General features: G+C 37.8%; 1 protein-coding gene across 2 annotated transcripts in view; it reads left to right on the top strand.

Moving 5' to 3' along the window:
- The window catches only part of syne2b (spectrin repeat containing, nuclear envelope 2b), a 199270-nt gene that overhangs the window by 148003 nt on the left and 33947 nt on the right, over positions 1-17320 (top strand). For both annotated transcript variants that reach the window (XM_042500732.2, XM_088087660.1), the window contains 14 exons: positions 84-271; positions 584-734; positions 2628-2810; positions 4102-4239; positions 4381-4575; positions 4715-5024; positions 5334-5402; positions 5937-6070; positions 6894-7023; positions 7109-7320; positions 8109-8309; positions 8452-8580; positions 9279-9470; positions 10123-10197. In XM_042500732.2, coding sequence (XP_042356666.2) covers positions 84-271; positions 584-734; positions 2628-2810; positions 4102-4239; positions 4381-4575; positions 4715-5024; positions 5334-5402; positions 5937-6070; positions 6894-7023; positions 7109-7320; positions 8109-8309; positions 8452-8580; positions 9279-9470; positions 10123-10197 — 2307 coding nt within the window. The remainder of the gene's footprint in view (positions 1-83; positions 272-583; positions 735-2627; positions 2811-4101; positions 4240-4380; positions 4576-4714; positions 5025-5333; positions 5403-5936; positions 6071-6893; positions 7024-7108; positions 7321-8108; positions 8310-8451; positions 8581-9278; positions 9471-10122; positions 10198-17320) is intronic.

Raw genomic sequence — 17320 nt, 5'->3', positions numbered from 1 at the left:
AGCTGCATGAGACACCGTGAATTTCTGGTTTGTTTACAAACTGTAGAGGTGATCGAAGTTTCTCTGTGCCGTTTGACCTCCAGGATCTGCAGCGGGACATTGAGCAACACACGGAGAGCGTGGCCTCGGTGCTGACGCTCTGTGACGTCCTGCTCCACGATGCGGACGCCTGCGGCAGCGACTCGGAGAATGACTCGATCCAGCAGACCACCCGCAGCCTGGACCGACGCTGGAGGAACATCTGTGCCATGTCCATGGAAAGGAGGATGAGGTGAGGGAACAGAGTCACAGACTGAGTGCTAATGATTATTTATGCCTCAAAATAAACAGAAATCCACCAATAAAATCTTTAAAATTTCAAAATTGGTATATTGGATCATTGAATTGAGTTACATTTTTTTTCTATAATGACCAAAAAAGATCATGTAAATCAATATGTGAATGAAGCAGTCTTTACTTGATATGTTTAAAAAAAACAACAACATAGACATGCATTATATGGTGATTTTTTTTAATGAACTGTCTTCAGCTGATCACACAAAAATATATGAAAAAATGAAATGATCTGCTCTGTTGACCTCAGGATCGAGGAGACGTGGCGTCTCTGGTGTAAGTTCCTGGACGACTTCTCTCGTTTTGAAGACTGGCTGAAGACAGCTGAGCTCACTGCAGCGAACCCGGACTCTGCCGACGTCCTCTACACCTGCGCCAAGGAAGAGCTCAAGAAGTTTGAGGTCGGGAGACAAAACTCTTTTTTTTTTTTTAAATTTTATTTATTTTTTTTTTAAAGTAAAGGCAGGATTTAAACTTCCCCTCCACTCAAAAATGTGACTACATTGTGATATTGAGCTAAATAAACTAAACTTAACTTTTTAATGTCATAAGAAGCATCTCAACAAATAGAAATTTTACAGAGGTGTAGACTTTGACTCACTTTGACTCAAGTCACAAAATTTGATTACTTTAGACTTGACAATAAAAAGTTAAAATAAAAAATAAAAATCAAATAAAAAAAAACAACCTGAAACTCGGCTTGGACTTCACATGTTTGGATTTAAATTTATATATTTATTTATTTTTAAATGTATTTATTAAAACAATAAATTTATTTAGGAGACTAATGGAAAGAAAAGTACAGTTTTTAAAAGCATTAAAAGTTTTGGTAAATTTAATGTGTAACTATGAGCACATTATGACTCGTCCAGGACTTTTAACTCAAAGTTAAGGACTTGGGGCTTGTCAGTCTTGACTTGGGAGTTGCGTGGAAAGACTTTAGACTCGTGTGAATTGCAGAACAATAACTTGGTCCCGACTGGATTTTAGTCCTTCAATTTTAAGAAAATGAATCAGCTCTGTGTCTTTTTGTTTTGTTTCCTCATTAGATATACCCCAAATATGTATATTTTCCACCTTTACACAGTTGAATTTGGACTCATATGTTCCACTAAGAGGCTGGTAGATGACCAGCATGTGGGATCAGTTGTTGTTGTTTATTTTGTCAGAAAATTAAATGACAGGAAAGCATTGCAGCTTTGCAAGGTGAAGTTCAGCGCTAAACGAGATGATGTCCCGCTGCGACTGCAGCGTCAGGTTCAGGTATATTCTGGTGCCCGGAGACTCAGAGGTAACCTTTGATGTGTCAGTCTGGATTTAGAAACACAGATTAGCGTTTGGTAATCTGGACTCTGCCGAAGTGTCCTCATCACCACGGCAACAGGGATCCACTGTAGATGGTGTTGATTTTTAAACACACTTCGTCCTGCGGAGGACCGGCGACCTACATACTGACCATCAGAGACATGTAATGGAAGCTGTGGGAGGGTAATGGTCAACACAGAGTTCAAATCCATAAAGTCACTGGAAAAGGTTGTTAATCCTCCAGAGCAGCTGGATGTGTGGTGGAGGCTCGCTGTGTGCTTTGAGCAGTTTCAACTTGTCAGACTGAATATTTATTTGATTTAAATGTTAATTATGAATGTTTTTCAAACCTCTATACAAATCGCAATATAGCTTAAAGGGACAGTTAACCCCCATGTTAAAAACACGTTTTTCGTCTTACCTGTAGTGCTATTTATCAGTGAGATATCGACTGTAAAGATGTATGCGAGATGCCGTTAGGTTTGTGGTGCTCAAAGTGGAACTATTTTATGTACATATCACTGCACGACTGAGCTAGCTAATGTTAGAGCTCAGTTTAGGGGGACGCTGTTAATGTTTACGTCTCATGCTGTCATGAGTGTGAGACTTCATGAGTAGATGCACGCTTCCCTCTGCGTGATGATGCACTTCGTGGGTGCAGTTCAGTAGAGAAAATAGTTCCTACATGAAACTGCGGATTATCCGATTCTCTCGATTATTTTGAGTAGCCAGGTTATGATTTCTGGAAGGAGACATTGCTGTTGAGTTTCTCACATAACGGATAAATCATGCCCTTTGTTTTGTATAAAAACTATTTTTTTTTTGAGTGACATTGTTTAAGGCTACAGTGATATACTGTGTGTACATCTTTGACTGATACGAGACTGAACTTCTGCACATCACAAGCCCAAAAAATTATGTGCCTTCTCTAAAACCTTATCAGAGATTCATTTGTGCTTATTTCCTCATTTTCATATTTCTTCTCTCAGGCGTTCCAGCGGCAGGTTCACGAGCGTCTGACTCAGCTGGAGCTGGTCAACAAACAGTATCGCCGCCTGGCCCGGGAGAACCGAACTGATGCCGCCAGCAAGCTCAAAGTCATGGTCCACGAGGGGAACCAGAGGTGGGACAGCCTGCAGAAGAGGGTGGCTGCTGTTCTCCGCAGACTCAAGGTGAGACAAGGAGCAAGGAGAAGACCTCAAATCACACACATGCAGCCGGTAAAATCACAGGATATTTAGAGCTGTGTTAGGAAACTTCCTCACACACTAGCAAGACATTAATAAATGGGATCTGAATATTAGCCAAAAACAATATCAACAACATAAATGAATAAGATTAACAGTCAGAAAGCAAACACGCGCATGTATCGGACCTCTCCAGCTGAGCTGTGGTATCTCGCTGCTCTCAACTCTAAGCCGTCAGGATTTAGGTCACCTCTCAGACGGTGACGAGGCACGAGGCGTCACGTTGGCGGGAAGCCGTTCGCATCGCGGCATGTGGCTCTGAGCAGATGGACAATATTTATGTTGCTTTGCAAAGGTTGCATGGAATCAAAGAACCGATTGGTGCTGGTTGACCTCTGCGGGCTCGGCCCCCCGTAAGCCATATTCACATTCACTGGAATATGCAGCAGAGCAACGTTCAACGATGCTTAATGCGAAAGTAAAAACAAACAGTGGTTAAGCCTCTGAAACCCAGATCAACATCACTTTTCTGGTGCCTTTCACAGGTATTAAGGCTTTTGAACCCCAAGCAAATGGTTTGATTTCTTTTGAAAATATTGTGGGAAAAGGCGATGAGCAACTTGACAAGAAAAGTCCTGCAAATCATAAGAAATTAGTAAATTAAGAAAAATATTTAATAAGCTTGGGGAAAACTGCGCATTTAAAATGATCTTAATTAAATATTTAAATTATTTCACAGAATTATTATCATTTTTAAGCAGTTTAAGCAGCATTTTTTAAACAATTTTTCCAGTAATTATCCTGTACTTTTTCCTAATTTCTTGCAAATTTTTGGGCAATTCCTTCTGAAGTTGCTCATTGCCTTCCTCTCATATTTTTGAAAGAAAGCCAGACAATTTTCCCAGGTTTAAAAGGGTTCACACTGGAGATAAAGGTGTGAATGGCCCATATTTTATGGCACTGAGATATCATTCATTTTAGTTCTACAACACTTATTTACAAACCCTTTTAATTTATTTTATCTGTGACTTTTAACAGTTGAGCACCACAGACAGAGAAAAAAAGAGTTATGATCCAGGTGACGAAAGTGATTGTACTAAATTCTGATCAATAAAGTCAATCCAAGTTAAACAGTCGCACCTAAGATGGTTTACACCTGCAGTTTGACCTGCATTGGTGATTCCATTGTTGTAGAACTTCTTCAGCCCTCCTTTTAATTTCGGACCGTCCTCCCACGTGTGTGAGGAAATGACAAATGATGTGTGTCCTCTTGCAGCACTTTACCTCTCAGAGAGAAGACTTTGAGGGAACTCGTGAGGGGATCCTGGTCTGGCTGACGGAGATGGACCTCCAGCTCACCAACGTGGAGCACTTCTCCGAGAGCGACATCGAAGACAAGATGAGACAGCTGAACGTGAGTTACACTCTGCTTCTGATGAACGTTGTATGTCATAAATTAGCACTCGGTTCTCATGTTTATCTCAGTTAAAGACACATTTTTTAAAGCGTCTCTAAAAAAATATACTGAATCCAGAGTCTTTTCCTCCCTCTGCAGGGCTTCCAGCAGGAAATCACCCTGAACACCAACAAGATCGACGCCCTGATCGTGTTTGGGGAGAACTTGATTCAGAAGAGCGCTCCTCTGGACGCCGTGCTGATCGAGGACGAGCTGGAGGAGCTGCACTCCTACTGCCAGGAGGTGTTCGGCAGGGTGGCTCGCTTCCACCACCGCCTCGTCAACAGACGCCCGGTCAGGACTACACGCTGTTTCCAAACATGTTTTTATTTTTATCAGTGTTTGAGGCTGTTTCTAAATTTGCATATTGCTAGCAGAAAGACATCTCAGTGAGTTTTTGGTTTCTAAATCTTCTTCTGTGATGTTTTTTAAGGTTCTGGAGGAGGAGCGGGAGCTGTCAGACCGGGACACAGACCTGGAAGACTCACCTGATCTCACTAACGGGACTTCCTGGGGCGAAGCGAGGAAGAAGGAGGGAGGTGAGGAGGTACCAGCAGGAGGTGGAGCCTCAGCTGGACGGCAGGTCATGTGCCACCTCTTAGTGCCGCCTCTGGAGCGGTCAGGAAGAGAGACCCCCGTCAGCGTGGACTCCATCCCACTGGAGTGGGACCACACCGTGGACGTGGGCGGTTCGTCGTCACACGAGGATGATGAAGACACAACCTTCTTCAGCGCTCTGTCAGGTAACAGCTGCTCCTCAGCAAAACTCTCTCTCTCTCTCTCTGTATTTATAAATATTTAGATTAAAATCACAAAAGACCCGCACAGGAAGATTTTTAGTATACAACGCACAGGAAGAATTTGAAAAAAAAAAAAAATACAACACGGAAGAAAAACGTAAAATCAGTGGTTAAATTTAAAATCAAAACAGTGCAGTGCAGGACTTAAAGTGCAATTTCAGGAGTAAGTTACAATATATTAATAAAATAATCCTTTAAAAAAATAAGCAGCAAGTAATTACAGACACCGTTGACCTCCACTCTCTGTTCCAGATGTGAAGGTCACAGAGAGCTCAGAGTCGATTGTTAAAGCGACTGTCAGAGCTGTGAAAGCTGCCTCGGGTAGGCACTCTGCCTCCTGCATGCTGCTGCTTCTCTGTGTGCTTATGGGCCAACATCCCGTCTCCTAGCAACCCCACATCCCTACCCAGCTGTACCCCACATCCCCATCCCTAATGTAAATCACAGACACCTTGTTTTTTTTTTTTTTCTTACCCTCAGCTGTAGGTGTGACTATGCACAACTTATCATCGACTTAAATTAGTCACATATAATTTGAGCAAGTGTTTACCAAGAACTTTATAAGCTTGCATGATGTGATAATGGATGCTCTTTACATGTGCAGTCCATTTGTGTCTTTTTTATTGCATGTATTTGACATAAACTTCATGCATGTGTCAGAAACTTTATGTGAATCATAGGTTTGTGTGATGCCTCAGTAATCAGTCTTATGGTCTTATTTTTCAAAATATGACTCCATGTCTCTTTATATCTGTCTGTGGTTTATTTTTTAGCCTTTTTGTTTCCACCCCTTCATTTCTACTTATTTGTTTCAGCACTTTTACTAAACTTTTTTCCTTCTCTCTCTACGCTCAGTGAAGTCAGTGACCGACCCGCCCAGCTGGCACCAGCCGGGCTCCCCCGAGAGGAAACGAGTCCCCCGAGAAATGATCCAAGGCCTGAGCTCGTCCCCCACACACTCCAGCACTCCTTTCCACCAGCAGGGCTACGTAAGGACACCAACAACCTCTGAATCTTTCAAGTCACATTACGCTTATTTATATGGTGCATTTAAAAACAACCACAGTTGACTGAAGTGCTGTAAACATTACAACGAATGATGCACAGATAGATAATAATAGATAATAGATTAGATAGATTAGATATTATTTATAAAGGCTCAAAAACAATAACAACAAAATGGTTGTAAAAGATTACCAAGCAGAGAAAGAAGAACATAAAATATTAAAATCACTATGAGCAACCAGAGGCCATTGAAAACATGTACATTTTAGGATTAGTCTTAAGCTTCACGTCTGAAGAAAATTTGTCTTTGACCGAAGATGAGTGTTTTGGCTTAACCCTTTGAAATCTGGAGCAACCTCACTTTTCTTGTGCTGCTTTCAGATGCCTTTCTCAAGTGTTTAAACCTTTGAACCCTGAGGAAATTGACTGTATTTCTTTCAAAAACATGGGGGGAAAAAGGCAGCAAGCAACAAGATTTAGAGAATTATTCTTAAAAGACAGGGAAAACTGTGTAGGGAAAAATGAAAAAAAAAACTTCAGTTAGCTAATTATCACAATTGCATTTTAACAGAATTGTTTTAATTTTTAAGCACTTTCAAGGTCATTTATATGTTTTTTTTATAACAGATTTTCAGGCAATTTCTTTTTACTTTTTAAAAAACGTTAAGGATTTAACTTTTAGGTACTTTTGACTAATTTCTTGCAAACATGTTCTTTTTTTCATTGCTCATTTCTGTCTTCCCATGTTTTTCAAGTCAGTTTGCTCAGATTTCAAAGGGTTAAAGTGATGTGTTTTCCTGTGTTCAGGCCAAGCTGATGTCGGAGTGCAGCGGCAGCATCAACAGCTTGAAGAGAGTCAAGCTGATCCTCAACGATGACGAGGAGCTGGAGGATCCAGGTCTGACCAGCAGCACGGCCGACAAACAGACCAGCACAGGTAACCTGACGGAGGGAAATAAACCACAAACACACAAACACGTTTACAGAGTTCACAAGTGTTTATGACTCCTGTATCTGTGCAGGTGTGATCGAGCGCTGGGAGCTGCTCCAAGTACAGAAGTTCAACAAAGAGACGGACATTAAGCAGGACCTGGAGCAGTGGCAGAAGCTGAACTCTGACCTCTGTGATGTCACTTCCTGGTTGGGCCGGGTGCTGCCAGAGCTGGAGAGGCTACAGCGCATCGCACCGTCCACCAGCATCCGAGACATCGAAGTCAACATCAGGAAACTGAAGGTACAACGGCAACAAAGCTGTCTGATCACACGAGACAGTTAAATGAAGAAGGATAAAGACTCACACAGTCACATCTGTACTGACATTCATCGAGTTCGTATGGTCGTGAAAAACCTGGAAAAGTCATGGAATTTGCGAATAGCAATAGAAAGGTTTTGGAAAATTAAATAAACACTGAAAGTTTTGGAAAGGTCATGGAATTTTGTTTCACTACCCTATATAATAACCTATGATGTATTCAAGGACCGTCTGGAATTTTGAAATCCAACAATAGTTTCTGGCTGTGATGCGTGGTGTAATAAAATATATAAATATTTTAAAGAAAAAAATCAACAAAAAAGCATTATTTTCTTTAAAAAAAGCCAAAACTTTAAAAATACAAACAAAAAACAACATTTCTTCTTTAAAAATCCCCCCATTTTTTTAAAGAAATGGCCTTAATCATTTTAAGACTGCAGCATGTTGTCTTTAAAATTGAAAATACAGCCATTTAAAGTTGTATCCCCCTCCCCAGTGCCTCAAAAATGTTTTGACATGCCTCCTCCTTTAGTGCTGTGGTTGTATTTAAATATTCAGTTCTAATCCTGTTTTGAATTCATAATTTTTTTAAAATAATATATATTTTTTAAAAAAGGTAGTATACAGTAATGAAAAAGAACTGATCAGGAGTATCGATGGTCATTTCAGAGAATACATGGTTTTTCAAATTTGCCTGAAAAGTCACTGAAAGTCATGGAAATTAGTCGAAATTTGTATGACCCCCCTTATCTCCTCCTTGTCCTGTTTAGGAGATGCAGAAGACCTTCAACAGCTACAAGTGTCTGATGATCTCCGCCAACCTGAGCAGCCGTCACTTCCTGCGGGGCGACAGCGCCGAGCTGCGGGAGCTGCAGGACGCCCTGAGCTCAGCCAATCACAGCTGGACGCAGGCCTGCAGCGGCCTGGAGAGCTGGGAGAGGAGGCTGCACTCTGCACTCATGCAGTGTCAGGTCAGACATGGAAACACTTCAAAACACATTTACATCAAAGAATAAAGAGTTAAACTAATATGTGTGGCTCTAATAGACATTTAAATCAAGCATTAAAGACAAACTGCCTCTATGACCTTTGACCTCTGCTCTTGTTCTTCAGGAGTTTCATGAGACGCTGCACTCGCTGCTGTTGTGGCTCTCTCAGGCCGAGAACAGACTCAGCGCTGTGAATGTCAGTGACCAGTCGTCGTCACGTTTTGCTCTGCTGGAGCACCGAGACACGCTAACGGTGAGGACTTCAGAAAGTCAACATAAGACCTGCTGAGTAATTGATATCCACATGGACATTTTTAAAAACATGGTCATGTATCCCCTTCAGTTGTTGTTTCTTTATAGCACCCAGAAACATTCACCAAACATCCTCTTAAATGTTGGAGTTCCGATGTGTTCATGAGATTATTTTTGCCAGCAAAATTATTTCCAACAGCTACTGTAGGTTTTATGGAAAATTAAGTTTTTATTTTGGCACTTACAAAACTAGTGTTTTGAGTTTATGTCGTTTACTTGATTATGTTTTGTTTTGCCTTTTAAAGATACAAATATGTCTCATTGATTTGATAGGGTTAAAAAAAAAGAATCACTTTTTTTTAAATACAAAAGACGAAAACTTTTCTGCTATTTATCCGCTGTTATTGTCTCAGATTTACAACTGTGACAACATCTTTATTGTGACCAAAACTGTATAAATTGCATCAGTTTCTTGTATCTTAAGTTCTGTACTGAACTGGCAACAAATATACATACATTTATATATGTACACTTAAATGAGCTGACAATATTGACAGTCCGCCTGCTCCAGAGAAACCTTTCATGCTAATGAAGAGGCTTGACTGAAACTTGATTTTTAGGATGCTAAACTGTCTGCATATGAAACATTGTTCTCAGCTGTGTACCGACTGCTGTGCTCTCTGTCGCCCCCTGCTGAAGGCTCTGCAGGAGGAGCTGTGCAGCCACCAGCGGCAGGTCTCCTCCCTGCAGGAGATCTCCTCTCAGCTCCTGCTGGAGACCACCGGAGAAGACAGCATTGAGGCCAAGGAGAAGGTCCACGTCATCGGCAACAAACTGCACCTCCTGCTGCGACAGGTGGCTGCTGACCTGCACACACTGCAGGAAAGACTGGTGGGTCCTTTTGACTTTTTATTTCAGTTTGGTTTGACTGTGCTGTGGTATAGTTTTCATACACTCAATGTTTTTCATGCCAAAAAGCCTTAAAGTAAGCAAATGATAAAAACGTAATGAGCTGCAAACAGAACTGATATTATGCTCCTTGATTTTGCACAGTCTCATCTGTCTTGAAATTTAATCCTGGCTCACCATTGAAGCTTTTAGACTCAGTTATCAGGGTAACACTTTATTTAATTGGTCCGTAATTTCTGAATTATTTCCAAGGAGTCTCCCGGAAAAGACTGTAATTTGGTAAATTCTCAGAAAATGGAGACTGTGTTCACCTGGCACAGTATCAATAAATAAATCTCAATTAATTGTGAGTGTAATTTAGAGAATAATTCAGTCAGTGCACAGCAAGTCAGCTATAGTGTGGAAATTTTCTACTTGCAAAGTGCATGAAGAAAATGAATCAGTCTTAAATGCCCAACAGCAAGAACAACTTTATTATCATTTCACAGCAGGTCAGTCAAACACACAGAACAGTAGAGTTGCAGTTTCCAATTTAAGATTACTCAGAACAAACCACATGAATTAGATGCTATCAAAGGTGAAGTCAGGTCCCTGCCAGTCTTATCTGAAGGTCTGTGTGCTGTCTGTATCTCAGGAAATCTGCTCAACCAGCTCAGAAATGGACAGCATTGGTCTGGGAACACTCCACTCTCCTCTGCAGCCGTACAAGGTACACCTGATTATTTACCTTTGGTTGGACTCTGCACAGTCTGCAGTCTGTAGTCTTGTAGCAGTGACATACAGTAACCAATGACCTTTAATTATAACTATAACAGGTTATGGTTTATTTATATTTTCGGTAAAGGCCATTTTTAAGGGATATTGCCTTGAAAAACTAAAGTGCTGGAGAAAGAGTTCGGATGATTTTTTGTAGCAGTAGCAATAATACATGGTAAAAAAAAAGCTAAATATCAAGTAAACATTAGTATGTTTTAAAGCATTTTGTAAATTAAGTTATGAAAAAGTCATAGTATTGTATGCCATAAAAATATCAGAATAATATAACCTACAATATTGTAAAAAATGTTTGACAACAAAAATGCCCAAAAGATGTCATAATATAGTATGTCCCCCATAAAGCCTGAAAAACATCATGGTATATCATGTCCTAAAACACTCAAACTCAAAACTCAAATACTTAATAGTATAGTATGGGCTCAAACAAGTCTAGAAACCCTCATATCATAGTATATCTTCAAAATAGTAGTCAAATAGTGTGTAGTGAAAAATATATTTTAAAAAATCACAGTATAATATGTCATCAAAAATGCATCAAACGTATCATAATATAGTATGTCCCAAAAATGGCCAAAAACACAATAATATACCATGTCAAAAGAACGACGGAAAATGCGAGCTTAAAACCACATAAAACCCAATGAAACAGCATGCTGGGACACTCCATAGCATAGAATGTTGCAAAAACGGCCAAAAACACCATAAAATGGCATGTCCAAAAACCGACCCAAAGTGCAATCTTAAAGCATGCAGAAGAATGTAAAGCAATACTGTATTACTGTATTTTGACAAATGTCAAAAAATGACATGTCCTAAAACAGCTGAAAACAATTTTAAACCATATAACATAGCGTGCTTAAAACATGCCATAGCATAGCATTTTGCAAAAAGGCTAAATGTCGAAAAAATGACCAAAAAAACAAGGCTATAGGATGGTAAAAATGTCAAAAAACGACATGTCCCAAAAACAGCTGAAAACCCCACAAAACAGCATAACAGAGCGTGTTGATGGACGCCATAGCATAGACTTTTGCAAAAACAGCCAAAAACGCCATAATACATCATGTCAAAAAAATGACCAAAAAAGCAAGGCTATAGTATGGCAAAATTGTCAAAAATGGACATGTCCCAAAAACAGCTGAAAACAATTTTAAACCACATAAAATAGTGGCCTGAGACAAGCCATAGTATAGAATTTTGCAAAATCACATCATAAAAATGCATGTTGAAAAAATCACCGAAAAAGGCAAGGCTATAGTATGGCAAAAATGTCAAAATATAACCCGTCCCAAAGACAGTTACAAACACCTCAGAACAACATAAAATAGTGCAACTACTCATGCCATAGCATAGAAAGTTGCAAAAATGGCCAAAAACATCATAAAAATGCATGTTGAAGAAATGACCAAACAAAGTATGGAAAAAATGTCAAAATATGACACGTCTCAAAAATTGCAAAAAGCACCTCAAAACAGCATAAAATAGCGTAACTACTAATGCCATAGCATAGAAAGTTTCAAAAATTGTCAAAAACATCATAAAAATGCATGTTGAAAATATGACCAAAAAAGGCAAGGCAATATGACCAAAATGGCAAAAATGTCAAAATATGACCCGTCCCAAAAACAGTTAAAAACACCCCAAAACAACATAACATAGTGCAACTACTCATGCCATAGCATAGAAAATTTCAAAAATATTCAAAAACACCATCAAAATGCATATTGAAAAAATGGCCAAAAAAGGCAAGGCTATAGTATGGCAAAAATGTCAAAATATGACCCATCTCAAAAACAGCTAAAAACACCTCAACACAGCATAAAGTAGTGTAACTACACATGCCATAGCATAGAAAGTTGCAAAAATATTCAAAAATACCATAAAAATGCATGTTGAAAAAATGGCCAAAAAAGGCAAGGCTATAGTATGGCAAAAATGTCAAAATATGACCCGTCTCAAAAACAGCAAAAAACACCTCAAAACAGCATAAAATAGTGTAACTACTCATGCCATAGCATAGAAAGTTGCAAAAATATTCAAAAATACCATAAAAATGCATGTCGAAAAAATGACCACAAAAGGCAAGGCTATAGTATGGCAAAAATGTCAAAATATGACACGTCTCAAAAACAGCAAAAAACAACTCAAAACAGCATAAAATAGCGCAACTACTAATGCCATAGCATAGAAAGTTTCAAAAATGGTCAAAAACACCTTAAAAATGCATGTTTATAAAATGACCAAAAAAAGGCAAAGGCTATACTGTGGCAAAAATGTCAAAATATGACCCGTCTCAAAAACAGCAAAAAACACCTCAAAACAGCATAAAATAGCGCAACTACTAATGCCTAGCATAGAAAGTTTCAAAAATGGTCAAAAACACCATCAAAATGCATGTCGAAAAAATGACCAAAAAAGGCAAGGCTTTAGTATGGCAAAAATGTCAAAATATGACACGTCTCAAAAACAGCAAAAAACACCTCAAAACAGTATAAAATAGCGCAACTACTCATGCCATAGCTTAGAAAGTTGCAAAAATTGTCAAAAACACCATCAAAATGCATGTTGGAAAAAATGGCCAAAAAAGGCAAGGCTATACTATGGCAAAAATGTCAAAATATGACCCGTCTCAAAAACAGCAAAAAACACCCCCAAACAGCATAAAATAGCGCAACTACTAATGCCATAGCATAGAAAGTGTCAAAAATGGTCAAAAACACCTTAAAAATGCATGTTTATAAAATGACCAAAAAAAGGCAAGGCTATAGTATGGCAAAAATGTCAAAATATGACCCGTCTCAAAAACAGCAAAAAACACCTCAAAACAGCATAAAATAGCGCAACTACTCATGCCATAGCATAGAAAGTTGCAAAAATGGTCAAAAAATACCATAAAAATGCATGTTGAAAAAATGACCACAAAAGGCAAGGCTATAGTATGGCAAAAATGTCAAAATATGACCCGTCTCAAAAACAGCAAAAAACACCTCAAAACAGCATAAAATAGCGCAACTACTAATGCCTAGCATAGAAAGTTTCAAAAATGGTCAAAAACACCATCAAAATGCATGTCGAAAAAATGACCAAAAAAGGCAAGGCTTTAGTATGGCAAAAATGTCAAAATATGACACGTCTCAAAAACAGCAAAAAACACCTCAAAACAGTATAAAATAGCGCAACTACTCATGCCATAGCTTAGAAAGTTGCAAAAATTGTCAAAAACACCATAAAAATGCATGTTGAAAAAAGGGCCAAAAAGGCAAGGCTATACGAGGGCAAAAATGTCAAAATATGACCTGTCTCAAAAACAGCAAAAAACACCTCAAAACAGCATAAAATAGCGCAACTACTAATGCCATAGCATAGAAAGTGTCAAAAATGGTCAAAAACACCTTAAAAATGCATGTTTATAAAATGACCAAAAAAAGGCAAGGCTATAGTATGGCAAAAATGTCAAAATATGACCCGTCTCAAAAACAGCAAAAAACACCTCAAAACAGCATAAAATAGCGTAACTACTCATGCCATAGCATAGAAAGTTGCAAAAATATTCAAAAATACCATAAAAATGCATGTTTATAAAATGACCACAAAAGGCAAGGCTATAGTATGGCAAAAATGTCAAAATATGACCTGTCTCAAAAACAGCAAAAAACACCTCAAAACATTATAAAATAGCGCAACTACTAATGCCATAGCATAGAAAGTTTCAAAAATGGTCAAAAACGTCATAAAAATGCATGTTGAAAAAATGGCCAAAAAAAGCCAAGGCTATAGTATGGCTAAAATGTCAAAATATGACACGTCTCAAAAACAGCAAAAAACACCTCAAAACAGCATAAAATAGCGCAACTACTCATGCCATAGCATAGAAAGTTGCAAAAATGGTCAAAAATACCATGAAAATGCATGTTGAAAAAATGGCCAAAAAAGGCAAGGCAATATGACCAAAATGGCAAAAATGTCAAAATATGACCCGTCTCAAAAACAGCAAAAAACACCTCAAAACAGCATAAAATAGCGCAACTACTCATGCCATAGCATAGAAAGTTTCAAAAATGGTCAAAAATACCATAAAAATGCATGTTGAAAAAATGGCCAAAAAAGGCAAGGCTATAGTATGGCAAAAATGTCAAAATATGACCCGTCTCAAAAACAGCTAAAAACACCTCAACACAGCATAAAGTAGTGTAACTACACATGCCATAGCATAGAAAGTTGCAAAAATATTCAAAAATACCATAAAAATGCATGTTGAAAAAATGGCCAAAAAAGGCAAGGCTATAGTATGGCAAAAATGTCAAAATATGACCCGTCTCAAAAACAGCAAAAAACACCTCAAAACAGCATAAAATAGTGTAACTACTCATGCCATAGCATAGAAAGTTGCAAAAATATTCAAAAATACCATAAAAATGCATGTCGAAAAAATAACCACAAAAGGCAAGGCTATAGTATGGCAAAAATGTCAAAATATGACACGTCTCAAAAACAGCAAAAAACAACTCAAAACAGCATAAAATAGCGCAACTACTAATGCCATAGCATAGAAAGTTTCAAAAATGGTCAAAAACACCTTAAAAATGCATGTTTATAAAATGACCAAAAAAAGGCAAGGCTATACTGTGGCAAAAATGTCAAAATATGACCCGTCTCAAAAACAGCAAAAAACACCTCAAAACAGCATAAAATAGCGCAACTACTCATGCCATAGCATAGAAAGTTGCAAAAATGGTCAAAAAATACCATAAAAATGCATGTCGAAAAAATGACCACAAAAGGCAAGGCTATAGTATGGCAAAAATGTCAAAATATGACCCGTCTCAAAAACAGCAAAAAACACCTCAAAACAGCATAAAATAGCGCAACTACTAATGCCATAGCATAGAAAGTTTCAAAAATGGTCAAAAACACCATCAAAATGCATGTCGAAAAAATGACCAAAAAAGGCAAGGCTTTAGTATGGCAAAAATGTCAAAATATGACCCGTCTCAAAAACAGCAAAAAACACCTCAAAACATTATAAAATAGCGCAACTACTAATGCCATAGCATAGAAAGTTTCAAAAATGGTCAAAAACGTCATAAAAATGCATGTTGAAAAAATGGCCAAAAAAAGCCAAGGCTATAGTATGGCAAAAATGTCAAAATATGACCCGTCTCAAAAACAGCAAAAAACACCCCCAAACAGCATAAAATAGCGCAACTACTAATGCCATAGCATAGAAAGTGTCAAAAATGGTCAAAAACATCTTAAAAATGCATGTTTATAAAATGACCAAAAAAAGGCAAGGCTATATAGTATGGCAAAAATGTCAAAATATGACCCGTCTCAAAAACAGCAAAAAACACCTCAAAACAGCATAAAATAGCGCAACTACTCATGCCATAGCTTAGAAAGTTGCAAAAATATTCAAAAATACCATGAAAATGCATGTTGAAAAAATGGCCAAAAAAGGCAAGGCTATACTATGGCAAAAATGTCAAAATATGACCCGTCTCAAAAACAGCAAAAAACACCTCAAAACAGCATAAAATAGCGTAACTACTCATGCCATAGCATAGAAAGTTGCAAAAATATTCAAAAATACCATAAAAATGCATGTTTATAAAATGACCACAAAAGGCAAGGCTATACTATGGCAAAAATGTCAAAATATGACCTGTCTCAAAAACAGCAAAAAACACCTCAAAACATTATAAAATAGCGCAACTACTAATGCCATAGCATAGAAAGTTTCAAAAATGGTCAAAAACGTCATAAAAATGCATGTTTATAAAATGACCAAAAAAAGGCAAGGCTATAGTATGGCAAAAATGTCAAAATATGACACGTCTCAAAAGCAGCAAAAAACACCTCAAAACAGCATAAAATAGCGCAACTACTCATGCCATAGCATAGAAAGTTGCAAAAATGGTCAAAAATACCATGAAAATGCATGTTGAAAAAATGGCCAAAAAAGGCAAGGCTATACTATGGCAAAAATGTCAAAATATGACCCGTCTCAAAAACAGCAAAAAACACCCCCAAACAGCTTAAAATAGCGCAACTACTCATGCCATAGCATAGAAAGTTGCAAAAATGGTCAAAAATACCATAAAAATGCATGTTGAAAAAATGACCAAAAAAGGCAAGGCTATAGTATGGCAAAAATGTCAAAATATGACCCGTCTCAAAAAACAGCAAAAACACCTCAAAACAGCTTAAAATAGCGCAACTACTAATGCCATAGCATAGAAAGTTGCAAAAATGGTCAAAAACACCTTAAAAATGCATGTTTATAAAATGACCAAAAAAAGGTAAGGCTATAGTATGGCAAAAATGTCAAAATATGACCCATCTCAAAAATTGCAAAAAACACCCCAAAACAGCATAAAATAGCGTAACTACTAATGCCATAGCATAGAAAGTTTCAAAAATTGTCAAAAACACCATCAAAATGCATGTTGAAAAAATGGCCAAAAAAGGCAAGGCTATAGTATGGCAAAAATGTCAAAATATGACCCGTCTCAAAAACAGCAAAAAACACCCCCAAACAGCATAAAATAGCGCAACTACTCATGCCATAGCATAGAAAGTTTCAAAAATGGTCAAAAACACCTTAAAAATGCATGTTTATAAAATGACCAAAAAAAGGCAAGGCTATAGTATGGCAAAAATGTCAAAATATGACCCATCTCAAAAATGGCAAAAAACACCCCAAAACAGCATAAAATAGCGTAACTACTCATGCCATAGCATAGAAAGTTGCAAAAATATTCAAAAATACCATAAAAATGCATGTTTATAAAATGACCACAAAAGGCAAGGCTATACTATGGCAAAAATGTCAAAATATGACCCGTCTCAAAAACAGCAAAAAACACCTCAAAACATTTAAAAAAATAGCGCAACTACTAATGCCATAGCATAGAAAGTTTCAAAAATGGTCAAAAACGTCATAAAAATGCATGTTTATAAAATGACCAAAAAAAGCCAAGGCTATAGTATGGCAAAAATGTCAAAATATGATACATCTCAAAAGCAGCAAAAAACACCTCAAAACAGCATAAAAT

Source organism: Plectropomus leopardus, chromosome 14, assembly GCF_026936395.1.
Source record: "Plectropomus leopardus strain MGB_pleo_1.0 chromosome 14, ASM2693639v1, whole genome shotgun sequence".
In the NCBI taxonomy this organism is placed as follows: Eukaryota; Metazoa; Chordata; class Actinopteri; order Perciformes; family Serranidae; genus Plectropomus; species Plectropomus leopardus.
Note: the sequence above shows the minus strand (reverse complement) of the source record. Positions and strands in the feature narration are given on the sequence as shown.